The sequence below is a fragment of the Balaenoptera borealis genome (assembly GCF_965194805.1).
Source record: "Balaenoptera borealis genome assembly, chromosome: 18".
NCBI classification, from domain to species: Eukaryota; Metazoa; Chordata; class Mammalia; order Artiodactyla; family Balaenopteridae; genus Balaenoptera; species Balaenoptera borealis.
In genome coordinates this window covers 74,425,622-74,452,683 of record NC_138877.1, presented here as the reverse complement: position 1 = coordinate 74,452,683, position 27,062 = coordinate 74,425,622, and the positions used below count along the sequence as shown (strand labels likewise).

The 27,062-nt window shown below is 40.5% G+C and overlaps 1 protein-coding gene across 3 annotated transcripts; it reads left to right on the top strand.

Moving 5' to 3' along the window:
* Positions 1 to 992: 992 nt before the first annotated feature.
* On the top strand, positions 993 to 27,000 carry ARGLU1 (arginine and glutamate rich 1). 3 transcript variants are annotated; one of them, XM_082366246.1, is made up of 4 exons: positions 993 to 1,614; positions 9,958 to 10,183; positions 11,987 to 12,111; positions 12,471 to 12,554. In XM_082366246.1, the coding sequence occupies exons 1-3, from the start codon at positions 1,268 to 1,270 to the stop codon at positions 12,071 to 12,073; spliced, it is 660 nt and encodes a 219-aa protein (XP_082222372.1). In that variant the 5' UTR covers positions 993 to 1,267; the 3' UTR covers positions 12,074 to 12,111; positions 12,471 to 12,554. The 3 variants fall into 3 exon arrangements, 2 of the variants coding, with proteins under 2 accessions (XP_082222372.1, XP_082222371.1); XM_082366245.1 differs by lacking the exon at positions 11,987 to 12,111 and adding an exon at positions 26,159 to 27,000 and having other exon boundaries at positions 1,004 to 1,614; XR_014237250.1 differs by having other exon boundaries at positions 994 to 1,614; positions 9,958 to 12,044; positions 12,471 to 12,555.
* The last annotated feature ends 62 nt before the right edge of the window (positions 27,001 to 27,062 follow it).

Here is a 27,062-nt window from a genome sequence, read left to right as displayed (position 1 = left end):
TGTTTAGTTTATTTTTTTATAGGACAAACGCTTATCACTCTTCTTTTTCAAAGTCTTTTTTTTTTAGGATTCCACAGTGAAAGTGTGGAGTCCTAACCACTGGACCGCCAAGGAGTTCCCTTCAAGGTTTTCTTCATCATTCACAACCATGTGATCTTCCCTTCAAAATTTAAAATTAGTCAGTTCTCACTCATCCTCAAGAGAATCTGGAATTCTGATGGGAATTGTGCTAATTTTCAAATTTGCCTTGGGAAGAATTGGCATATTTTTGGTACTGATTTCTCATCCACAGATATGGCAGGTTTTTCATTTTTTCTGGTCTTGTTTCTGCCTTTCAGCAAAGGGCAAGGGATTTCATCATCAGGATCTTGTAACTCGTTAAACTTTACTCCCAATTATTTTATAGTTTTTGATGCTGTTGCAGATAAAATATTTTTATTTTTAACAGGTTATTGCTTTTTCAAAAGGAAAATTGCTAGTTTTCCCTCTGCTTCTCTCCCTTGAGTTTTAAGCCTTTTACTGAACTCAGGTTTAAAACGGAGGCATGAGTTTTCGCACTCGGCCGTTGAAGCCCTACATAAGCACGGGCTTCCATGTATCTCAGTCTCCTTTGTACCCTGTGAGCTTCACAACCACGTCATAAAGCGTGGTGTCTGGTGTCTCCACTGCGCAAATGAGGGAGCTCAGCTCAGAGAGGCAAGTGATCTGCCCAGGGTCTCTCTGACACCATTTTGGCCTGCCTGACAAAACCAGTTCCTAGGATACAATGCAGTCAGGAAGTTGGTACCGAGGCACGATTTCATTCGCACCAAAACGGGACAAGTACATGCTTACGGTGTCAGCATCTTACCAGAAAGCAAAAAGTGCTCTAGAGCTGAGGCGAAGGACTCCCGCGCCCGCGCGGCACGCCGGCTCGAAGCTGGCGGAAAGAGCCGAGCGCGCTCGGAAGCGCTCGTCACGCCTTCCGCACGAAGCGTCAGGGGGCGGGGCTCGCGTGACGGCGCGTTGCGCGCGGGGCCTTGTGGGAGGGGCGGCCGGTGCAGCCGCGGCTGCCATCTTAGCAATTCCTGGCGTTGCGGCCTTGTCGTTGGAGGCGGCCTTCGTGGCGGCCGTCGGCCTCAGGGGGAGGCAGAAAGTCAGCTCGCTGATAGCTCTCCTTCCCCCGGCTTCGACAAGATTGCCAGCCCGCTTCCGGAAGCGGAGGCGAGGACAGCCGGGCACGTGCGGGGCCCGAAGCCAGCGGTTAGTCCCAGCGTCGCCCGGAAGGATGGGCCGGTCTCGGAGCCGGAGCTCGTCCCGCTCCAAACACACCAAGAGCAGCAAACACAACAAGAAGCGGAGCCGGTCCCGGTCGCGGTCTCGGGACAAGGAGCGCGTGCGAAAGCGCTCCAAGTCCCGGGAAAGTAAACGGAACCGGCGGCGGGAGTCGCGGTCCCGCTCGCGCTCCACAAACACGGCCGTTTCCCGGCGCGAGCGGGACCGGGAGCGCGCCTCGTCCCCGCCCGACCGCATCGACATCTTCGGGCGCACGGTGAGCAAGCGCAGCAGCCTGGACGAGAAGCAGAAGCGAGAGGAGGAGGAGAAGAAAGCAGAGTTCGAGCGGCAGCGAAAAATGTGAGCGCCCGCGGGGGGAGGGGCCGGGAGCCGGGGAGGCGGCGGCGGGTGCGGGGTGGCGGCGAGAGGGGAGCTGATTGGGCCCGGGGGGAGTGAAGGAGGTGAGCGGGGTCGCAGGGAGCGGCCCCGAGCGGCAGCACCCCTGGCGTATGGGAAGCCTGGGGCAGGACAGACCCACGAGTTGCCTGGGAAGGGCAGTAGTGGGGATGGAGCTGGAAGGGCTTGGAGCAGAGCAAGCATTTTGGCGCGAGAGGAGGAGGAGCGTCCCGGAAGTAGGGGGTGGAGTTCCGTGTGGGGTTGGAGGGTGAGGAGCAAGCTGGCCCCGGGGTGGGGACGGAGGACGTTGGCTGGCCCCCTGCCGAAGAGCGTTCTCGCCTTGCACCCTAAACGCGGGACAGGGATTCTCGGAGGTGAACCGCTTCAGGTGGTTGACATGTACACGCACCCAAAACAAGTCCTTTTACTTTAGTGCACTCCTGCTGTTAGAGACGTCGCGGTCGCTTTTCCTGTCTCGGGCCTGCTCGTTTTGTTTTCTGAGGTGTAAAAACAGAATGCGAGCAGCTTATGTGTGCAGTGAGGTAAATGAATCTTGACGCTTGAGTTCACCTGTGTAGCCAATCGAAGCCTACTCCGTCTTTTCACTCTTTATTAGTTATGTGGTCTGTAGGTCTCCGTAGCACACTTTGGTGCAAGACTGTAACTCGTTTCCCTTTGTGGAGTATACGTGCTGTTCAGAAGATAGAATATTCGCTTTTACTTTTGCATTGATCACGTGCAGAAGAGTCACCTCTCAAGTACCTTTTGGTCTAAGAGTAGGTGCAAATGATTCCAAACGAATGAAATTTTGGTTTTAAAGTGTAGAGTTCTGTTTTGGTTCAAGACCCTGGTACTCTGATGCGCTGGGTATTCTTTCCCAAAGCCACGTTGAAAGGTAGAGAGATTTGCTAACTCTCCCTGTTGAACCAGCCATCTTCCTCAGTTCTTCAGTGTATGTTTAGAAAGTGCTCATAAGGCAGGAGAGTTACTGAATGTAGAATTTTCCTGAGACAGATGTATGAGTACTGAACTGTGTAGGTGTTTTCAGTCTTTCTGCAGTGTAGTTTGTGTTATGTTCCAGCAAAGCTTGTTTCTGAAAGGAAATCATAAAGAGGTAGGGGACTGGAAAACTTACTATTACTGGAGGAAACAGTACCTGGAGAGCTCTTTCACTGCGTTTCTTTAAAACATGCACAACGCTTGCATTTTTCCTTTACTTAGAACTGTCGGTGGGAAGTATGAACACCAAGTACGAATAATTGTGTCACAAGAAACCTTGATTATATAGAATCCAGTTTTTTTGGTCTGAAGCAAGATCCTTAACTGTGAAGATGTAGCTCTCAAATAACTGTCAACAGATGAACATTTTAGAAAATTATCTAAGATAATTCTGAGATAGTATTTCCATGTGAAAACAAAGGATACCTCCAAAGAGTAATGATTTGCCATTCATTAGAGAGCTGAAACTTGGGAAGAGTGAAAGGAAACTTGGTATGCAAGGAATAGATAGACGCATTTAGCAAGCTACACACGAATAGCAGAGAAGAAATGCAGAGATGAGATGAGAAAATAGAGCAGTTGTATTGTCCCAAGTTGATAGAGGAAGCACACTGCCGTTAGCATTTATGAAGGGAGGAGGGGGCGGAGCCAGCAGCCACCTGTACACTGAATTCCTGCGTGTTGTGCAGTAGGCACTACTTAGTACGGTCTAATGCCTCATAATGCAGAGGAGACGATTGAAAGATCTAGGTTTTGCAGTCATGGGAATGGGCAGAAGTAGTTGTCTATTTACAAATCCTGTTGGTTAGTTCATTCAACTGATACTTATGGAGCATCTTAATAAGTGCCAGACACTATGCTAGGAGCTGTTAATCTGAAGATGATTGACCCCTCCAAGGTCTCGATCTAGCTTGAAGACAGGTAGGTAGATAATAATACAGTGTGGTAAATTCAGTGATAGTGATGTGACTGTAAAAAGGAAGCATCCTGGATGGGTAAACACCTTAGTGCTCCTCAGGAGTGAGTGGCAGGTAAAAATAGGATTCTGTCAGGCTAAGCATAGGAGGATACATGTGGACCAAGGGAGGGAGCCCCCTCCACCCCTGCCAGAATAAAGGGAGGGGTGCAGTATGGTCTTAAGTGGAGTAAAGAGGTGAATATTGACTGGAACATGAATTTCTGTAAGTATTCAAGTCATGGAGTGGCTGGAGAGGTAGGTAGAGGCTGGGAATCATGGGAAGGGTCTTGCCGTACTAAGGAGCTTGGATTTCATCATAGAAACCAGAAGGGTTTTAAGCAGGCAAATGGCGTGGGATTGTAGTTTTGTTTTTAAACGGAGCATGGACTGCTGTGTAGGATAGAAAGTTACAGTAAGTCCACATAGGAGTAGTGAGGGAGCAATTGTTGGAATGGAAAAGAGAGGCAGATTTAAGAAGGATTTAGGGCAAATAAAATTGGATGTGAAACGTAAGGGAAATAAAGCATTGTTTTGGCTCTCGTGTTTATATTGTGGCTGTTGCATCTCAGCCACCAAATGTTTAAGTAACTGCTGTCGGTCAAACACTAGTTAAAATGTCAGAAACCTGGACTTGGCACTTCCAATGTAGGCACTAGATTTTGGATATAGTGAGTTCATCCAAGGTTGATACGGGGGACTGAAGCCTGGGGGAAACCTTGAGAGTAGATAGAATGGCCCAGGCAGAGTGGAGGGAGAAGAGCAGTTGGTTCATGGGACTGAAGGAACCTTAGGGAATGTCTGGATGTACAGCTGGACAGAGGGAGACAAGCGCGTGGTGGAGCAGAGAGCAGAGAAGGTACCACAGGAACACGCACTGTCAAGTGTACCTCCTAGAGGTCCAGTGTGAGATGGAGAGAGACAGCAAAGTTAAAATCTCTTGGGCTTAACCGATTAGAAAGTCTCCTCAAGGTTGGAAACCAGATTGTTTTGCCATTTACAAGTCTGAGGCCTTGAATAAACTACCTACCTGTGAGCTGGATTTCTTATCTGTAAAATGGAGATAGCTGTTTTGCTTATTGTGAAGATTAAAAGTACTTAGGTGATACTTGGCATGTATGTAATGAGACTCAGTAAATAATGTTTAATTTTTTTACATGTAGGCAGATTGAACCTGGTGATTTTAAGAAGTGATCTTACAAGTTAAAATCTTGGTGCAATAAAAGGCAGACCTTAAAATTTAAAAAAAATTTTTTTCCTCACTTTTGAAAACTTCATTCCTGTGGTTGAAAATTCAGTTCAAAAGATTTCCTTCTCCTCCTTACGTCCCAGTCATTCAGTGTTGTGCTCTCTTTCCTCCTCGGCACCCTTACCATTTTTCATATGTGTTATTTTGAGACTCTTTATGCCTGTTGTAATAACTGTTGGAAAAAATGAGTGGCTGAAAATGACTTGCAGCACATCAGGATAATATTAATGGCATAGTAACTTACTGTAGCCTGTGGTATCTAAGTTTGCATATACTTGGTGTTCAACTGCATGGCAGATCGAGAGCCTTCTAAATCAGAGTGTCTAAAGTGAACTGGGATCTATGTGAGTGATTCTTAGAAGAATGCTCATTGTGAGAGCAAATTCATTATATTGGAGCTACGTACCTCAGGGAGGTTAGGGCTTTGAGACAAAACATTAGGGCATAAGATCAAGCTGATGTTGGTAAGAATTTTATCAGTTTTTTAGGTAATTATTTTGGTAGCTAAATTTTTGTGCATACCTTTTACCTTTAACGTTTGTCGTGGAGAAACAGTGCAGGGTAGTAGCATGCTTAAGATCGTTACCTCTGGAGTTGCCTAGGTTGAGGGCCACCCCTCAGTCACCTGTTTAGCCTCAGGAGCCATCAGAGATGCACATGATGCCATGGAGTGTCAAGCTTTTGGCAGAGTAGTTGGTGTCTATTCGGTACTGAGTAAATACTGTTTGCTTGTATTATGAAGCAGTTCCTAGAAGGACACGCCTAGGGTTGAGTTTGTACATTTCAAAGACTTAAAAATAATATTAACCGATGCTCTGTGCAAAGTCACACTCGCATTTAACGATGGGCCCTTGCTGTTTAATAGTTGCCATTTTAAAGTTGATTGTGATTAGTGTTCTGAGAGCATGGAGAAAATGAGGACCTACTCTTATCTATTGAAAAACTTCAAGATTTTCATTCAACCCTTTCATCAGTGTCAGAGATTGTTTGTTTTGTTTTTGGTTGCGTTGGGTCTTCGCTGCTGCACGTGGGCTTTCTCTAGTTGCAGAGAGCAGGGGCCACTCTTCCTTGTGGCACGCAGGCTTCTCATTGCGGTGGCCTCTCCCGTTGCAGAGCACGGGCTCCAGGCACGCGGGCTTCAGTAGTTGTGGCACGTGGGCTCAGTAGTTGTGGTGCACGGGCTGAGTTGCTCCGCGGCATGTGGGATCTTCCCGGACCAGGGCTCAAACCCGTGTCCCCTGCATTGGCAGGCGGACTCCCAACCGCTGCACCATCAGGGAAGCCCTCACAGATTCTCAGCAAGGGGATGGATTCAGCAGAGGAGCCTGAGGAAAAGATTAGAGAGAGAAAAGAATATCAAAAGAGTGACAACTCCTATGACAGCAGTTTTAAGGAATGGCTAGGCAGTCATTTTAGATGAGGGATCTCTCCTAAGATACTAGTGGCAAAAATGGGTTGTTGGTTTTTTTTTTTTTCTTTTCTGAGAAAGTTTCAGGGCCTCTTAAGAAAGTTAGCCCAGTAGCTGCCTTATCATTGATTATGATAATAAGTTTGTCATCAATAAGAATGAACTTTTTTTAATTTTAAGAGCCACCTACCCCTCCCAACCCTCCTTTGGCTAACTGGTAGAGGAAAGCTATGTTGTACTAAGTTTCATTCATTTCTATACATTATATGTTTGTGCTTTTGTGGGAAAAGACAGACAAAAGAAGAAAGACACAGGGATACAGAGATTGCTGAAACAGGCAGAGAAGTTTTACTTATCATGTATGTTAATACTTATCACAGAAGTATAGGCTCTATTAGTAGGTATTAGCGGGGTTCAGGTTTCTAGCACAGCATCTAGTGCATAGTAGGTTGTTCAATAAAGACTTGTCATATCTCTCAAGTACTTAATTCTGTTGTTCGTGTGCCCTTGGTTTTCTGGATCCTGGTGTGTGGGGGGAAGGGGATTAAAGCAATATCCGGCTCTTAACTTTTTCAGCACTGGATCTAAAAATTGATTTAAATTTTTTTCTGAGTGCTGAAGTAGCCGTTTTAACCTTACCGAAAATAACAGCGACAACAAAAATTACATCCTTGATCGTGCTTGTAGGGGAACAGCTCTGCTCTGGTGCCCTGGCCTTGCCTGTCTCCTTGTGTAGGGCGCAGCAGCAAGGCTTAATGACAGTCCTGGGGGCGCCCCGTGGTTCCCTCAGGAACAGGGGGGGACGAGCAGCCTTGTAAGAAACTCCGCAAGGCCACTTCTCACCCTCTGGGCTTCAGCTGGGCTTGGGAGTTCCCGCTTGCCCTCCCCTTTAGGCTGGAGAACTGCTGAGCCGTACTTAGAACGGACCCTTAGCAGCAGCCACCTGTTGCCTGCACTGCTTGTCACCCTGTGCGGCCTGTCACGCGGCCTCTCTGGTTTGGTGTCCGCCAGTGGGAGCAGAGACACAGGGAGCTGACAGCATGCTGACCTGGCTTCTGCTGTAAGTAAGAAACCGGATTGATGCGAGCTCGTTTTCTCCTTGCTGACCAGATCTGTGGAGGTGTGGTCCCACCGGCCTTTGTGCCGTATTGCTGTCCTTTAGGGACTGTTTGCCTGACAGAAACCCTGAGCATGTGTCAAGTCTCTTCCACCTTTGCCAAATTCCTGAGTTAATTAGGCAGCTTTTCTACTGATACACTAACCCAAAGCCTTATCCCATTCTTTTCCCTCATCTTTTACTTTGTGTGGAAAGTTTTAACTGGAACTTGGTTTACAGTGTTCTGCTTTAAGAGTTGTACCATTTTTGAAATTTTAAAATGAGGTTTCTTTGTAGACATCGCTACATTTACTAATTTTATAAGAACCAACTAACAGAAGAAAGCGTGGGGGGGTGTGTGTACGCTTCTGAAACTTCGTGTCATGAAAGCTTTCCAATTCAGCAAAATAGGGTATTAATCCTCATACAGCTGTCATCCAGGTTCAGCAGTTGTTAGCTTGCTTGTTTCATTTCGTATTTCTGTCTTTCTCTTTGGATGAATTAGAGAAACAATATTTTTATATTTGGAATGTAGTTTAATTTCCATTGAAATCGCTGCCTGATTTCTTTTAGGTATTCCTGGCCATTCATTTCTAGTGTTGGGGTGGCTATCTCTTCTCTTTTAGTAAGCTGCTATAGGTAAAGGCTTATTGAAACTACCCTAATACTATATTTTATTCAAAGTTAAAAAAGGAAAAGGAGTATAGATAGAGAGTACACGTTAGGCTTTTGTGGGGGTTTTTTCCCCCAGTGAAAATCACCAATAATTTAGCGTTGGGGAGGAGATATTTAAGAAACAAGCAACAGAGTCTTCAGAATGGTTATTGCAGATATCTAGAACCTAACAGAAATTATGACTTCTCAAGTAGTTACTATCTCCCTGACAGAAATATGTAGAGATTATAAATGCAGAAACAGATATGAATCAGAATATTAGAGGGACTTCCCTGGTGGTGCAGTGGTTGAGAATCTGCCTGCCAATGCAGGGGACACAGGTTCGAGCCCTGGTCTGGGAAGATCCCACATGCCGTGGAGCAACTAGGCCCGTGAGCCACAACTACTGAGCCTGTGCTCCGCAACGAGAGGCCGCGATAGTGAGAGGCCCGCGCACCGCGATGAAGAGTGGCCCCCACTTGCCGCAACTAGAGAAAGCCCTCGCACAGAAACGAAGACCCAACACAGCCAAAAAAAATAAAATTAATTAATTAATTAATTAAAAAAAAAGAATATTAGATACACTGGTGTCAGTATGGTAACACTGTGAATAAATAACAGGAGTTGAGAATGAAAGCACTTCAGTGGGAATTGAATCACCCCCCCAAAGTAGAGTTGAGTTGAAGTGGATTGGGTGTTTAAAGGTCACTTAGAAACTGTAAAGTCCCTACTAAACAGATAAATTGATTCTCATACATATATATGAGTCATCAAAAGATAGAAGGGTTACAGATTTTGTTTAATTTTGTGGATTGTGAGAAATACGCAGCATTAATAGATTGACCTCTTAGGATTTAGGTATATTTTCAGAGTCTCTGCGTTCATTCCAGCACAAATTATTGTCTCAAATAATGCCGTTCAAGAGAAATACAGTGTGAGCTACATTAAAAAGGAACTAGTGAAATTAGTTTTAATATATTCCCAATCTGTCTCAAAATACTGTCATTTTAACATGTAATCAAATAAAAATACTTGAGATCTTTTATATCTTTTTTTCTTACTAATCTTCAATTCAAACTAGACACATGTGGCTAGTGGCTATCATATTGGAGGTCATTGGTATAAAATGTGCAAGGTTTCAACTATAGTGCCTTGATAAATGTCAGTATCTTCAGCACAGAATTTCATTTTGAGTGAATAAGTTCATTTATAATACCTAAGTGGGATTAAAATAATTAAACAATATCATGCTTCATTGAACTTTTTAGAAGTGATACTAATATATTTCATCCACTTTCCCATATCTAGAAGAGCTTTGAATTGAAAGTCAGTTAACGAAAGAAAAGGTGCAGTAAAGGGTAAAAGTTTAGAACCTGAATAAGTTTGTCTGTATTTTTGCTAAAAACTTCAGTATGTTGCTTTAGCAGTCTTAATTTCTTTGAGTCTGTCTTTATTCTGATCTTGCTTGGGGTGGGGGAGGGGAGAATGAATTTAGCTGGTCTGAACTGCTTGCTACATCATAGTTTCTCCTGACTTCTCTGTAGCTCAACCCTTAGACTGAATGGATTGACAGATGAGCAAATCATAAATTTAATAGCTTGTCCTTTCCTTATGAAGCTGGTAACGAAAGTAGATATCCTGTTTCAGATTCACTCTACAGTTCCTAAAACTACTGCATTAATAAGCTCTTTGTATATACTAGTCTTTTTGTATTTACTTTAGAAAGTGACAAAAGAAAAAAACCATGATTTTATACTTATTTGAATTTCTGTATCACTTAATCTTTTGGTATCTATCATTTCCTTGAATATTACATGAAAATGAGTTGTAAAATCTTAGAAATATGTAAGCAGACTCAGTGTTTTACAGACTCATAGCTAGTTTTATTTCAATTCTTAGGTTTATTTCTTACATTATCTAAGTCCTTTCCCCACTTTGTTTGCTAGTCGGCAGCAGGAAATAGAAGAAAAACTCATCGAGGAAGAAACAGCACGAAGAGTGGAAGAATTGGTGGCAAAAAGGGTGGAGGAAGAATTGGAGAAAAGGAAGGACGAGATTGAGCGAGAAGTGCTCCGAAGGGTCGAGGAGGCCAAGCGCATCATGGAAAAGCAGTTGCTCGAAGAACTCGAGCGACAGAGACAAGCTGAGCTTGCAGCGCAAAAAGCCAGAGAGGTAACGCTCGGTCGTTTGGAAAGTAGAGACAGTCCATGGCAAAACTTTCAGTGTCGGGTGTGCCTCCTGCGCAGTTCAGAAAGAGATGGAATGCAGACCAATTCCTTTCTCATCTAAACTTAACATTGCTGCGAAAGTTAATTTTTTAGCCTATTCAGATGTGCTGACTGATATTTAAAAGCTATTTTCATAAAACTATCCAAGGATACTTTTTGATTTAATGGAGCTGGCTTACATATTTGAGAAGTGTTTGAAACTTTTGCCATGGCTGCAGGACTTACATTCTTTTTTTGGGAGGGTGGGGGGAGACAGGGAGTGGTAAAGGGAAAAGGTTAAAAATCCACCTGTGGTTACGTGTTCTTCTTTTCTGTTTATCTCTCTTATTGCCTAGACTGTGAGAGGCTTTTTGCCTTCATGCAGATTAAAAAGAGCAGGGCCTAACATTGAGTGATAGCACCTGCTTTTGATAAGTAGGTTTTCTTGCTCTTCTTTTTTTCCTTCTTTTATCCCTCACCCCCCTACCCCAAATCCTGCCTCAACACAACGGACTAATTCTAGCATTCTGATCATAAGGCCCTCCATTTTCCTAATGTGTTTCAAAGATCTTTTTAGGAAAAATGTCCAGATTATTCGTCCACTTTTTTAGTATCTACTAACAACTCCTTTTTTCCTCTAGAGAGTTATGAAGGAACAGGTTGTCCTTGTCTGGAGTCAAGCTAAACACATGATTTGTTTTATCAGCAGCTGGAGCAGAAGTTGAAAATGTCTTTCTGTGAGACAGTAATTTGCTACTGAAGCTTTATGGCTTATTTGCACTGATTACTCCAGGATCCTAAAACTTATTGAAAGTCACTGGAACGCTCAAGGCAAATTACTTTACAGCACTGAGTGTCCCTCAACATAGTTTGCATAGTGACTGTGAATTCCATTGGTGTGTGCCATAGGAAATCCCGTGGTTATATTTTCTTGAAGTTCAATGTTTGACTCAAAATATGTGACTCATTGTCATTTTTAATCTTGGCATTATTGTGGACAAGTTGACATCTTATTAAATCTCTTGTTTCCCAGTAAGCTTAGCTTTTCAAATGCATTTTCCCTTGTGCTGTCTTTAACTAGATATACATGTCTATATTTGGTGGATATCACAAACTCTGTGCCATTGAGTATATGAAATTTTTGTTAGTGCCTTTAATAATGAAGATACTTTTGGAGTAATGGTGCTGTCTTGTAGCGAGTTATTAATCATAGGAAGATTTTTTTCTCTTCATTTGCTTTTTGTTTCATATTAACAATTTTTTTTTTTACACGGACACAACCCTCTGACAGTCTTTCCAAATATTAAAATCATTTGAATATGTATGCTGTGATCTGAACACTGCCCAAACCATCAAGCAATCTTCATATAGTTTGCATTATAAAATCTCATTAAATTCTCCAAGAAAAAATAAATTACAGAATTTTATTTCGTGACCATGCACCCCCTGGATTCCTGAATTTCAGTTCAGATTGTAGATGACAAGCTGCCTTTAGAAATTGTCAACATCTGAATGTTAAGTCCATTCTCCCCATGGAAGAAGCCCTTAGTTCCATGAAGTATGGATTACCATTTGTATTTTTCACTAACAGTAAATGTATTTTTCTTATTAATTGTTTGCCTTAGGAATGATGAATTACATTTTTTGTTCCTTCTTACCATAAACATCTGCATTCCTCAGCTCAGCCTTCCTTGTATGTTGTTTCTTTATAAATGGTTGAGCTGCTGATGCAGGTATTGCCAAGCTAACAGTACAAATCATTTTAAAGAGGAAGCTGGCGCGTATGGCAGCCGAGGAGCACACTCTGCAGGACACTGGACAAGACAGTAAATATTCAACTTTTAATGCTGATTAAAGGAGTATAGGTAAAGAATACGTAGGTATACATAATTGGTGAGACAAATATTCACTTTATTTATATTTTATATATTATTTTTTTAATTTGGTAAATACTATCCAGTTTTGTAGTTGTCCTTGTTGATTTGTGTGATATTAAAGTATTAGTAATAATTGCCAGGAAACTGTCATTAGGGAGGGTTTAGTTGGTTGCTGTTTGGACTGGGAGGGATGATTTAAATTTAGTACTAGAAACAAATTTTAGTGGCTGCGCAGTTTATCATTTGTCAGACAGAAGGTAGCTATAAAGCTACCCTGTTTAGTCAGATCAAAAAAGTTCAGAGGAAGATTAGTAAATATTTCATCAATAAAAAAAAATTTATTTTTCTAACATCTTAACATGTCCTCCCCTTTAGGAGGAAGAACGTGCAAAACGTGAGGAGCTAGAGCGAATACTAGAAGAGAATAACCGAAAAATTGCAGAAGCACAAGCCAAACTGGTATGTATAAAGCATTCATGAAAAATATTTTAGAGTTCTCGGGACTATTTTAAGGGATTTGAGGGAAGAGTAGGAATAGTTGACTAGATTTTAGCTACTATCTTCTAGAGGAATCTGTTTGGGGCAAGCCAGAGATTCTTATTAATCTGGAGAAAATTCCAAAATTCACAGTGGTTTCAAACAGGTTTCCTAGGGGAAATTGTACTATCCCCATCCCTAATTTCTTCTGTACCTAAAAAAACAAAAACAAAAACTTGAAGGTTCTTAATTAAGCCTACTACTATGCAGCATTTCACTTGGCATTAGTTGCTTTGTTACCAATTACTAGACAGAATAAGTAGAGAGTATATATTTGATAGTAAATATACCAGATTAATAAATTTTTTCATATTTCATGTTTATAATCTAACAAGGAACACAGAGACTTAAATAATTATAGTATGAGATACAGGTGTAAAAGGAGATATAATTTTTACATTTTAATAAAGAAGTCAGTATAAGAATATTGAAGTAAATTTTTTAAATAGAAAAATGAATACATATCGCTTCTATTTTTCTTTCCCATTCTGTATTTTAGTACTTCTACTTGTTTGTTTGTAGCATATACTAACATTTAAAACAGAATTTAAAAATAGATAAAATTTTTGGTGTAGTAGGGTTTTCCCAATTAAGAGTATGAATATATTTTGAAGCATTCTCAGTATGATGAGAAAGAAAGCTAGAATTAAAGGACTATGGATATAAATGAAAAATGAAGGATAGGCAGACATTATAAGGGAAAATTTTCTTTTCCTTATGAAGATGGCATATAGGAATTCTACTTCAAAGTAAGAATATAAATCAGAGATAGAGGGAAATTTACTTAGGATGAATGAGGATTAGTGGTATTTACTGCCCGGAAATGAAGACATGACCCTAGAGGGACTCTTGGTTATAGACAAGTTTTGTCTAGTTAGAAATGTGTTGAGAATAATGCCGCCATAGGAAGACATTTGCTGCTAAGTCATACTCTTGACTGGGGGAGGAAAGCAAGATGTAAGCTCCAGTTAAGTGCTTCAGAAAAAACAAATTCTGTGACTGTATTTATAAAGGCACAGAAAAAGATCTGGGAGGATCTAAGTAATTAACAGTGGATCCCACTGGGGGGTTGGTGAAGGAGGACTGTAAATAATTGTTTTATAGTGAATAAGAATGTGAAAGTTAAAACCACCAGCAGTTGGTTCTAGAGTATGATCTTGTAAAAGATAATCTGCCCCAGATAAGAGCCAAACTAGAAGTACCCTAAACAACTCACTGAGCATGATGCAAGGGATTCTTAGTATCACTGTCCTGGTTACTGTGAAAGCCCCAAGGAAAGGGGAAGACCTGCTCGTGCTTTACCAACGAAAAGACCTTAAAATCTGCTTAGGTGGAAGAAGCACCGTGAATGTGAGGTGGGTGAGAAGTCATAATAAGATGTATTAATACATGCTGATTAATACATATGTGATAATGCTTTTTTTTTTCAAGTGATTCCACATAAGTAGAAAATCTCAGTGCAAGTGCGAGAGAAAGTAAGATGGGAAGTGTGCATCTTAATTTTAGTTTTGAAGGTTGAGCTTTGAAAGGTAGATATAGTCTTGTTTGTAAGGCCATGGATATTTGCAGGAGAGATGAACAGTATAGTTGCTGCAAGAAACATTGAAGCAAAATTACCCAGTACGTGGGATAGAATTCCTCTTAGAACGTGGTGTAAGAGACTGTATAGAGGGAGTTCAGTTTGTGGATGTCCTGAAATGCCAGATTGTGACTTCTAGAGCAAAGGTTCCAAACTTGGTATACCCTGCCAAAGTCTTGATCCCTTCTGACCCCGGGGTAGCTGTCTGAGTGCCCAGGGACAGCTTGGCCTCCTTATGTTCCTCTAATAGCCTTCTTTGTGTACCCAAACGAACCATAAAAATAGGAGAAGATTAGCAAAGCATATTCTAAAGCAGTGCTTTTCAAGTGGTGGTAAAGTTGCCCAGATTTTGTTTTGTTCTTTTAATCCCAGTTTGTCTCAGACCTCTACTTTTGCAAAATACAGTTAAGATGAATTATTAGAAAAATGAGGCCAGATTGCTATAGAAGTTTCTAAAATGCTTATTCTTGGCTTCTGCATATCTTATTGTGGATCAGTTACAGTTTGCACTGTCGTTGGTCCACGGGCCATACTTAGAGTAGCACTGCTCTAGAACCCTTGAGTTTGACTTCGTGTTAATAGACTGTGCAGGGACGCTGCTCTGACTGCATGTTATCAATAAAACTTCAGTGAAAAGGTATCTTAGGGAAAAAGAAGCTTGAATTTGAGGAAAATTGGTAAAAATCTGGACATAACTAATTTGCTTCTTGTATTCAGTAACGTTGGAAGCATAAAAAATTATTGTTCCTGTTGGAGAGAATTAATTTTTATTTGGTTCTATTGGTGGCCATGTTGTTGCAGGGAAAGTAGAGTACCCTTTGTGTAGGAAGAGACAAGAAAATGTTACTGTATAAACATGCAAGGCACGCTATTGCAGTTTCTCTCATTTTTATCATCCTTTCCCCTTCCTCTCAATTTTGAGCACAGTTCTTTAATCTTTATACACGTTTCCTAGTATTTACACTAGGAAATACTACATAGAATATATTGAAAGTCTTGTTAAAATAATAGACATATGAATAAAAAGCAATTTGGAGATAAAAGTAGCCAAGATGTTAAGTTCTCTTAAAGGCTTTAATGTATTAATTGTGGAGACAAGGACAACTCCAAGAAAAGTCAGCTAATGATATGGAACTATTTGGTAAGTGGTATGAGTTACATGGGGTAACTGACATAATTGCCCTGGGAACCTTCCTGGAGGAGATACCCTTGCTCTGGACCTTGATGGACAGTTAGAAATTGAATTTAGGGTGAGGACAAGAGGGTGAGGAAATGAAGAAGGGCAGAGACCTTTAGGGAAGTAGAATTAGAAAAAAAGCAAGAATGTGTGGGATCTCTTGGGATAAGCAGTAGTAGTTGTAGTAAACCCACTTTATGTGTAGTCAGAAGTTCAGGTTTTGAAAGCAGATTAGACAGGTTGGAAAAGAATATACCCTGGGGGAGATTTCTTGTCTATAACCATGAAAGAATAACACAATGATCTCTTGTAAATCAATAAAGGAGACCAACTTCCTGAAAGGGGGAAAGAAAAAAAAAAACTCCTTCGAGATGTAAAAGAGGTAATTTCACACAAGTAAAATGAAAAGTAGCTGTCATAAATTCCTGAAAATAAATCCCAACCTTAATGGGAAAGCAAAGAAATGACCCCTCTCTTTTCCTTTTTCTCTAATACTACATACCAAATTTGAAAAGACTTTTTTTTTCCCCTGTTAGTACCAAGTGTTGGCAAGAATATGGTATAAAGAGACCCTTTATATAGTGCACTATCCTGGAAGTTTAAATGGATGTGACCATTTTAGAAAATAACAATAAATCAGTATATACCAGGAACCTTAAATTTTAATTCTGCTCCTAAGAACTTACCTAATGGAAGCTGAATCCAATACAAATCAATTCACACACAAAAATGTTTTCCCCTTATTTGAATAGTGAAAATTGCCCAGGTTTTTAGATAAATTATAACACATACAGTGGATTTTTCTGTAGTCAAAAAGCATCTGATGATACAGGGGAAGTAGCTAAATACAAAACTTAACATATACATTATGATTTTCCTAATTTGAAATGTATATTTGTACATTTAATAGAAAAATATGCCAAGTACTGAGAATAGTTATCTCTAATTGGTAAGCCTATAAGTAATTTTATACTTTTCTCCAGTTTCTACTTTTTTTTTTTTTTTTTTTTTTACAAGTAATGTGTATCACCGTTATGATCAGGTAAGAATAACTAGTAAAGAAAGTAAATTTAAGCCACGCTTAGACTCACTTTTAAGTAAGCCCTCATGACAAAACTTCAAAGATTGCTCCCAGTAATGACTGTAATAAGGAACAGATTAGCTAAGCCATATGGACTCTCATATATGATAAATGTTAAGTGGTCTAGACCAAGAGTAGTTTTTGCTCATTTTAGTTCCAAGTTGTTTATCAAGATACTTGATTTTGGGCTTCCCTGGTGGCACAGTGGTTGGGAGTCTGCCTGCCAATGCAGGGGACACGGGTTCGAGCCCTGGTCTGGGAAGATCCCACATGCCGCGGAGCAACTGGGCCCGTGAGCCACAATTACTGAGCCTGCGCGTCTGGAGCCTGTGCTCTGCAACAGGAGAGGCCGCGATGGTGAGAGGCCCGCGCACCGCGATGAAGAGTGGCCCCCGCTTGCCGCAGCTAGTGGGGGGGGGGGGCCTTGCACAGAAACAAAGACCCAACACAGCCCAAAAAGATATATAAATAAATAATATACTGATGTAGTGTTATAAAAAAAAAAAAAAGATACTTGATTTTATCTGTCCATAAGGAGGCAAGAAAATATTAACGAACGTACGTATTTGATTTATAAAATCAAACAAAAATTAATCCAAATGTGGATTGGCTTGACTTGGCTTTTTGGCAGATTGGTTCCTAGTTCTTGGGTTAGTATTGGCATTGCACAGCTATCATCAAACATTTGAAAGGCTGTTGTTAGTACGGTGGAGAATTTTAATTTTCTTTAAAATGTTAAAAGTAGTACTTAAAATTTTTCAAAGTCCTCTTCTTCACACAGTTTTTAGTGATGCGTCTGGGAAAAGCCCAGATACTACTCTGAAATGTATATGAATCTTATTTATTCAGAACGGGAAACAGACTAAATGAAGGTGGTAGGTGTTGCCATGGAATGAAATGTTCTAGGAGGTTGTGTCAGTAGGAAAAACGACCCCTCAAACTGGCCCCTGAAATTCTGGGTCTATAGTATATTTCCTCTCTTTAATATTGAAATAACTATCCCCCTTTTCCTTGCCAGTTAGGGAGATTTAATGTGCTCATTGTGCTATATAACGTGGTATCTCACCAGTTTGAGAGATGAAAAGATAGTACCATGTTTACAAGTTGACTATATATGAAATGTATTCCACATACTTAAGTTTCAAGTAAACCAGATCTCACTTTGCAATTAAGAGATAGCTCTGAAAAGAGTTCTTAGGGAGATGTAAGAAAGAATTTTTTAATGTTTGTGTAGTAGACAGAAAAATGTCTCCTGCCCCCCCCAAAAGATATCCATGTTCTGATCCCTAGAACCTGCGAGTGTTACCTTATATGACAGATAAAGAGTCTACACAGATGTGAGTAAGTTAAGGACCTTGAGGTGGGGAGTTTATCCTGGATTATTACTGTGCCCTAAGTGCCTCTACATGTATCCTTATAAGAGGGAGATGGAAGGAGATTCTACCACAAAACACACACAGGAGAAGCCTAAGACAACAGAGAGAGATTTGAAGGTACTGGCCTTGAAGACTGGAGTGATGTGGTCAGAAGACGAGGAATCCTCTTAGCCACCAGGAGTCGGAAGAAGCAAGGAACAGACTCCCTTAGATCCTGGAGAGGGAGCATAACCCCTGCTGATACCTTGCTTTAGGTCCAGTAATCCTGATTGCGGACTTCCGGCCCGCAGAATAATCTTGTGCTGTTTTGAGCCTACCTAGTTTGTGCTAACTTGTTACCTAAAAATGTGGACATGTTTTTGGTATTGGACAGTGGGTAGAGGCTGGAAGAATTTTGAGGTACATGATAGAAAATGCCTAGACTGTTGGTAGGAATATGGACTTTAAAGGCACTTCTGGGGACTTCCCTGGTGGTCCAGTGGTTAAGAATCCACCTTGCAATGCAAGGGACGCGGGTTTGATCCCTGGTCGGGTAACTAACTAAGATCCGACATGTCGCAGGGCAGCTAAGCCCACTCACAGCAACTAGAGAGCCCGTGTGCCGCAACTACAGAGCCCACGCACTCTGGAGCCCATGTGCTGCAACTGAGACCCAACACAGCCAAAAATAAAGAAGGAAATCCCTTTTTTAAAAAGGCACTTCTGGTTAGGGTTAGGAAGAAAATGAAAGCATATTATGCAAACTGGAGGGAAGGAATTCCTTGTTATATAGTGGAAGAAAACCCAGCTGAGCTGTGTCCTACAGTTGTGTGAAAGGCAGAACTTATCTAAGCGATGAAGTTCATATATAGCTGAAGATATTTCTGAGTAAAGTGCAGTCCGGTTTCTTCTCAATATTTATGTAAAATGCAAGAGGAGAGTAATTGAGGAAAGAACCAAGAAGTAAAATAAATGAGAACTTGATGTTTGGGGAAAATTTTAGCCTATTTAGATTGCAGAAGATGCTAAAATTAGATTCACTATTAGAAAAACTTGTTCTGGAAAGAAGGCTAAGGGTATGATGGGACATCCTTTTGCTAATGCTGAAGAGTTTATGCCTGTGACTCATAGGTTACCTCAGCCATTTTAGCAAAAGCCAGGATTAGATGAGATTATCCAGAAAAGACCTGTGGAAGAACCAGGTCTAGTGGCCTGTTGTCTAGTGGTCTAGTGATATACATGGGAGACCTACAGTGTTTTTGAGGATGTTATATCAGCAGAAACACTGCCAACATGGACTGAAAGGGAGAGAAGACCTAATGATGAAAGGCTTTCAGACTCCACTAACATAGGAAAAGGTGATATGAAGTCAGAACAGAGATATGAAGGTACTGGCCGAAGGAATGTGGCCCTGGAATATCAACACCTTGATTTTGTTGCAGTGATACTGATTTTGGACTTCTTGCCTTCAGAATAAACTTCTGCTGTTTTAAGCTATCCAGTTTGTGGTAATTTGTTACAGTGGCTACAGGAAACTAACATAGTTGGAAAGAGAATGGGGCATTTATGCTAGAGTGAGTGTATTATATAAGTTGAAACAGCACAGTACTTAGGATGGCTAGTAATGACATTTATACATTTTAAGAGATAGGAAAATATGGTATGGCATCAAATGTAAATGTCAATTAAATATTTTAATTTGAAAGAGTGGGCAAATTAGGTAAGGATTTTAAATCATTGAGAGGCTTGTTCCCAGTTGATAAGTAGAAAGCTGATTTAATGATGTTAATGTATTCTTGGCAACAATTTTTTAAAAACTTTCTGGACATTAATGTATTGACATTGTGTGGGGTGGTGTGAAGGATGGAGACTAGAAACAAGAAAGCCACTGAGGTCAGTGAAAAAGGTGGGCACTTGATTAGGTGGGAGTAGAAACAGTAACGAGAGAATAGTTGAACTTGGTGAGTGATAAGGGTGTACAGAGGGAGGGAGAAGAGGAAAAAGGAAGGAAGGTAAAAGTCTATTGTGGGAACCAGGGAAGACCTGATGTAATCGTGCTAAGAGCCAAGGATCACCAGGCATTTAAGGAAAACTTTCACAAAAAGGAATGAATACTGAATAAGACAAACAAAAGAACTGAGTAAAAGAACAGAGAATTTAGGCTACAGAAGATTAAAAGAACCACATCTAGAAGAGTACAGTTTTTTTGTGGAATTTATAGGACGTGAACGGTAAAATCCTGAAGGTATCAGATTTCTCTTTTGGCAGTAACAGAGCACTCTCTCCAGAGGTCTGGAAGGCGGGGAGTTTTGTACCCAATGTTCTTTTCAAACCAAGCTCAACTATCAGTCAGTTCCTTCTTGAAGCAATTGTTTGTACTTTAAGTAAAATGGAATTGCAGGAGATGTTATCTAATGTTGGAAGTTTCAAAAATACATTTGTTATAAAGGTAACAAAGGGGAATTAAAGTAAATTGAGAAGAAGGGGGGCTAGAAGGAGTGTGGTGGTATGATTTCTCTTTAGATGAGTAGCTAATGATATCCTGTAATGATAGTGTATATCCTAAGGAGGTAACTATCAGAATAACTAAATTGTCATGGCCCCTGGGGGCAAAGAGGGAATTGCTTTTTTCAGTCCTTTGTTATTTTCTTTTTTTAACCTTGTACATGAATAACATCATGTATTAGGGTCAAAACTAATTACATTAAATTTCTTTTTAATATTTTTTTTACTCATTGTTTATCTAAAAGGAGGCATACATTATACTTGTTATGGAGGGGAGGGTGCATTAAAGAAACAAAATTGCAGAATGGCAGAGTGAAACCTGAGGTATGTTTTGGGAGGTTAAAATGCAGAAATTCACATTTCCGAGTAGGGGCATGATTCCTAATTGTAAGATTTTTTAGTTTTTCCCATCATCCCAGTAGTCACTCCTGATAAATATTTCTATCTTTAGATTTTTTGGGGGGTAAAAATTCATACATATTCCACGTAGAGAGAGTAGTAGATTTCAGCATCACCATTTGCTGAAGAAACTGCTGCTAAGGACCTTGATCTAAAATTATAGACAATGTAAGGAGAATGCTTAGAAAAGAGTAATTTTTTAAAAAGCAGTAGGACCTCTAGGTAAAGTGGGAGGGGGAGACAAAAGATACTGGGAAGGGGGTTAAGTAGACCCTTCTACTATAATAGTATGTTTTGCTCTTGTGTATTTCATCTCAACAGTCATTCCTGTTGCGTGGGGTGCAAGGTTGAAAGCCTTTTTGAGACCAAACAGGGTCCTGGGTGTAGTGGCTGGGAAGGACTGCCCCACTGTAATGGCTCTAGTATGGTGGGTGTGTTACCTTTCTCTTTGGCCTCCCTGATGTCCACCACATTAGCCTTGTAGGAGAATTTAGTGTTGTTCACCTGTATGAATACGAATGTGCATACCCTGCCCCCATTTGGAATAATGCTTTCCTTTGCATACATTTGAAACGAAACGAGGGGAGAGGAACAGTGTATGTGTGCCAGCAGATGGGATCACCAGGAACAAAGCAGCCTATCAGACAGTTAACTGCAGAGGGAGGTGGGAGGCAACGCTTTAGAAGAATACCTAGCAAGTAAGGTGTAGAGTCATATCACACTTACAGATGGATAAGACAGTTTTTCATCACTTGAAAGCCACTGTATTAAAATGAGAGACGGGTTTGGTTTTTCTCAACTAGCCTGTTTTTTTTTTATAGATAAAATTTACTTTTATTGTCAAGATTTATCAGTTTACCAAGACATTCATTAACTTCCAGTTGAAAAAGTTTTTGTCACTTTCAGTTCAACATAGTTTTCTTGTTTTACTTTTTATTTATTTATTTTTGGCTGCATTGGGTCTTCATTGCTGCGCGTGGGCTTTCTGTAGTTGCGGTGAGCGGGGGCTACTCTTTGTTGCGGTGCGTGGGCTTCTCATTGCTGTGGCTTCTCTTGTTGCGGAGCACGGGCCCTAGGCGCGCGGGCTTCGGTAGTTGTGGCTCACGGGCTCAAGAGCGCAGGCTCAGTAGTTGTAGCGCACAGGCTTAGTTGCTCCGCGGCATGTGGGATCTTCCCGGACCCGGGCTCAAACTCGTGTCCCCTGCATTGGCAGGCGGATTCTTAACCACTGCACCACCGGGGAAGCCCCAGTTTTCTTACTTTAGAGCTAAAATAATTGTTTTCCTTCTCTGGTCACTGTACTTAGGCCCTCAGATATTTTTTGTTTGGTTTAAAAGGTAATTTCCAGCATTTATAAAGTATTGCACTTTACAGTGTGTTCTCTCATAATTATTTCATCTCGTAATTACCCTGTGATATAGTTACTCTGTGATCATTTCATTGTTATTGTCATTGGTATTAGAGCCACTCTTTATATATATAGTAAGGGTCAAAAAAAAGATTTTCCCAGGATTATTGAAGTATTGAAACTTAAAGACCAACTATGCATGTCATAAAATTCTTCTTTGTTTTACAAAAGCCTTATGAGTGTTAGTTTTACAAATAGGGAGTCCTCCCCTGATGTATTAGAATTGTTAAAAACTTATTACAGGCCACATTTTAGGATACATGTTTTTTTACATAAAGTAAAGACACTTGTATCTGCATCATTCTTTTTACTTGAAAATGTGTTTTTTTGTTATTCTTATTTTCTGCAGTTTTATTGAGATATAATTAACATAACAGCACTGTATAGCATAAAGATTTGACTTACATTTGATTACCGTGATAAGTTTAGTGAAAATCCATCATCTTTTTTTTTTTGCCAAGGTGTAATTGAATATGCTTAGTTTAAAGCTGTAATAGAACAAAATACAAATATTTATACGTAAAGACAGGAAAGACCTGCTTGATTTCATTTTTAAAAACCATTCCATTGTCAGGTACTTGTAATAGGCACTATATGCTTAGCACTGGGGATAACACTGTCAGCTATAAGGCCTGGTTGATTACAGCTCTCCCTCTATACACATAGACACGCTTTTGTCTCCTGTATTTGTAGACTTCAATGAAACTGAACCTTTTTCTTCACTCAAATCTAAAGATAATTTCAGTGCAGTAGAAATAGTATTTTCTGTCTGTGAAGGAAGTTACTTTTTAAATCTTGTTTAATTTTTTGATTAGGTAATATCACATGATTCAAGATTTAACAGCTACACAGTATTTTCTTTTATATACCATAATGTATTTAATAGTCCATATTGATGAATATTTGGGTTTTTCCAGTCTTTTACAAACCATGTTGGAATAAACTTGTTCAATTTTGCATGTATGCAAGTATGTTTATAGTATAAAATCTAGAAAATTAAATTGCTGGATATAAAAGTACTGTGAAATGTAGTTTGGGGTGGATAGTGCCAAAGTAGTTTTCATAAATTTCTCAAATGGGTTGAGGTTGTGATGTTCAAACCATTTAGCCCCCAAGCTTCTTTCTAATCTGCTTTCCTAGGGGCTGAGTTAGAACCTTATGGAAAAGTGAGTCTGGGGTGTTTATCCTGGAAAGAGTTTTCAAAGCACAAGTGTGCCCCCTAAGAGTCTTTATTATGTCTTGATTCAGTTGCATGTGCCATGCTCTTACCCCAAATGTGGGATGATTTATTAAAACTGGATAAATTTGCATATGAATTTACTAATGGTGATCAGAAGCAGATGATTATTTCTCTTGTAATTATCAGTGAAAGTCTAAACAAGAGAATGGTGATTTGCAATGGACTTTGACACACAGGTAGGATTGTCGTAGGAAAGAATGGCGTGAGCTGAGCTGGGGGGGGGGGCAAGAGAGAAAGGATATGGGAAGTCATAAATAGTACGCTAATCCAGGAAGTTAGGCCATGTCTGTGCACAGTGGAAATCATTGGAAGTCTGAGGGCAGGAGAGCACAGTGCCCAGGAAGGGTGAAGCCAGCGGCACTGTGTAGGGTGGACTGAAGGGCAGAGACTGGAGACAAGAGCATTTTAGGTTTGCGGGGGATCTGGGGCCCTGAACTGGCACGGTGGCAGAGGGAAGGGACAGAGCTCTAGGGGAGAGAATATAAAGGAAGAGAGGATATAAGGGGAGAATTGACAAATCTGAGAGCTGTTTGGTTGTGTCAAAGGAAGAGGGAGGAGGGGAAATAAGCTATACTAGATGCGTGGCAATAGGGAGGCTAGAAAGGGCTGGTTCATTTTAGGGTTAGGCTTGAAGAATTTAAATCTTGAACATGTTGAGTTTTGAAGGTATTGAAGAGGTTTCCCAGTTGGATGTTCATCAACCAGCTGGAAATGTAGCTTAGGAGAAAGGTATGGGAGAGGTACTTCAGCTCTCCGTTGGGTTTCCACCTTATGAGAATACAAAGATACAGAAGTTTGTGAAAATCCACTTGCCCATCTTGCCTGCCCACCTAATTCCCGCTTCTTCAGTTTTGGGTCTTCCTCACCTCTGACCGTACTTGGTAACAGTGGATTTGGCCCACTGTCTTCCACCCTTTAGGATCATTATCCTTCCCCTTACTTGCTCCCCACCCCACTGGCCTCCATCTTAAAGTAAAACAAACCTCTTTCTGGTGTGACTTATGTATTTAAAAGTTGGGTTGGTTTTTTTTTACCTACAGGATAAAATTTAAACGTTTTATTAAGCTGAATACCAGAATTTGTTACCTTTTCCATCTTCTGCCGTAAAGCCTATAATTCAGTCACATTGACTTTTAGTATTCCTGAAAAGAATAACCTATCCATGGAGGACCTTAACCTTTTGAACCTTAGTGTTTCATTTATGGGAGGAGAGAAAATTTTTAAAAGACAAGTTCAAGTGAACAGAAGAAGGAGTAAAGGGAAAGGCCACTAAACTTATTGTTAGTTTTTGACCATCTAGAAAACAATTTTGGTAGAATAATGGAGATGGAAGCAATGAATTTTTAAAATTTGACTTTGAATGGAAATAAGGCATTCGAAGGATGCAGTGCGTATTTTAAGATCAAGGTCAGATGGGGGGGAAAAGGACAACTCTGATGATAGCTGAGATTTAAAAGTCAAGGGTTAGAGCAGGTTTCCTAAACCTTGGCACTGTTCATCTTCGGAGTTAGATAATTCTTTGTTGTCGGGGAGGGGGGCTGTCCTGTGCCTTGTAGGACGTCTGGCGGCCTGTTCTCTGCCCACTGGGTGCCAGGAACACCACCCACACACACGACACACACGGCACACACATGCGCCACATGCACACACTCGCACGCACACGACACATGCACACACGACACAAACGACGCGCACACGCCACACGTGCACACACCACACACACGAGGCACACACGGCACACACACACCACACACACGCCGCACGCACACGAGACAGCATACGCACACACGCATACGCCACACGCACACACACGAGACACGGCACACACACGACACGCACCCACATGCACACGACACACGAGACACACCACACACACGGCACACGCACACACATGTGCACACACGACACACACGCACACTATACACACGGCACCGCCCGTTGTGACAACCAACCACACACACACTTCCTAATGTCCCCTGGGAGAGGAGTAAAATTACAGCTGGTTGAGAATTAAGGGAGTGGACATGGAATCTTTGGGGAGAAGGAGCAACTTGATGAGGACGGAGCTCGTGAGAATGACCTGAATTTTCTTGGTACAGAGGGGAAATCTTCTGTAGAGAACACAGGAAGGAAGTTGGTTGCTTGAGACTGAAGGAGTTGTGAAGGAGTCAGAGGCATTGCAGGAATTTTATTGGTATCTATTTGAAATTAGATAGCATTTTATAGTTAGCCAGGTCAAAAAGGTATCATTTTTCTCTCCAGAAAAAAACTTATTATTTCATGGTTGTATATTGACAATATAATGTAGCTCCGTTGAGGATTTTTGTCTATAATTTTTGTATGCCTTTCTAATTATAAATTTAGTTATAATAATTGGTAATAACATACTCTGAAAAATTCATGCCTTGATTCATAATTGACAGTTTGTTAATCTGGTGCACCGAGGGTGTAGCTAAAATAAAAATAGGTAATAGGGCAAAAATGTATACTGAGCTCGACATGATTTGTAGAAACTTCTTTTCATTTTCACAATGTTCAAGTGCTTTCCTACAATTTGTTCATATATTTTTCATAAAAAACAAAATCAGAAAATGTTGGAATAATTAATAAGGAGTTCTTTTCTAATTCCTAGGTATTTTTTCCTGATACTTTCTGTGTGATCTTAGGCAAGATTTTTTAAACATATACTTCTGTGTGCTCCTGTTGATGAATTTGTCACCCAGTTTCTGGAATATTACTAATAGAAGACATGAAATTCTAATTTTTTACTTTTACCTTTCAGGCTGAAGAACAGTTGAGAATTGTTGAAGAACAAAGAAAGATTCATGAGGAAAGGATGAAACTAGAACAAGAGCGACAGCGTCAACAAAAAGAAGAACAAAAAATTATCCTGGGCAAGGGGAAGTCCAGGCCAAAACTGTCCTTCTCATTAAAAACCCAGGATTAAATTGCAAACTCTGAACTTTTTACAAAGAAAAATGGAAAAACTTTGTATGGTAGCTTCATGTTGAAGTGGTTTTTTGTTTTGTTTTGTTTTGTTTTTGTTTTTTTAATTTGGAAAATCTGGAAAGTTAGCTTGTTCTAATAGGGGCTATGCTCTGCAATTCCTTTTTTTCCCCTCCCTCCCTTTAATGTCCATTAAGTCAAATCCTTATCAGATCATTGTTATCTTCCAAAAAGCGATATTTTTTCACCTGTTGGATTCTGTATTAGTGATCTGAAGAAGAGCAGATCACTTTGTAAACTATGGATGGTCTGATAAGGTTTTTACTGACCCACTGACTTCAGAGTTATACTCTGTTTACTACATCATAATGCTGGTTTTGCTGACTTTTTGTTTTTTTATATATTTATAAAAAAAGAAAAAGTTGGTAATTGCGTTGGAAGCGCCCAAGGTGTTACTGGACCTTTGTGGTGTATTGTTAACCAGTGTCCTCGTGATACTGTTACTCTTGATGTTCCTGACACAGGTAAGGAAACAGTTGGTCAGCTCTGATACAAAATATATATACAGTTCAGTATTGTCTCTGTTCAACTTGTTTTTATTTCATTGACGAAATCAAACCAGCATTCCCCATTGTGTAAATAAATGATTTTGCTGAATAAAGTAAAGTCTTAAATTCATATGTTGAAGCAATTTTTTTTAAAGTTCTGTTAAGTCTTAAAAGAGGGTGGTTTACTTTTTG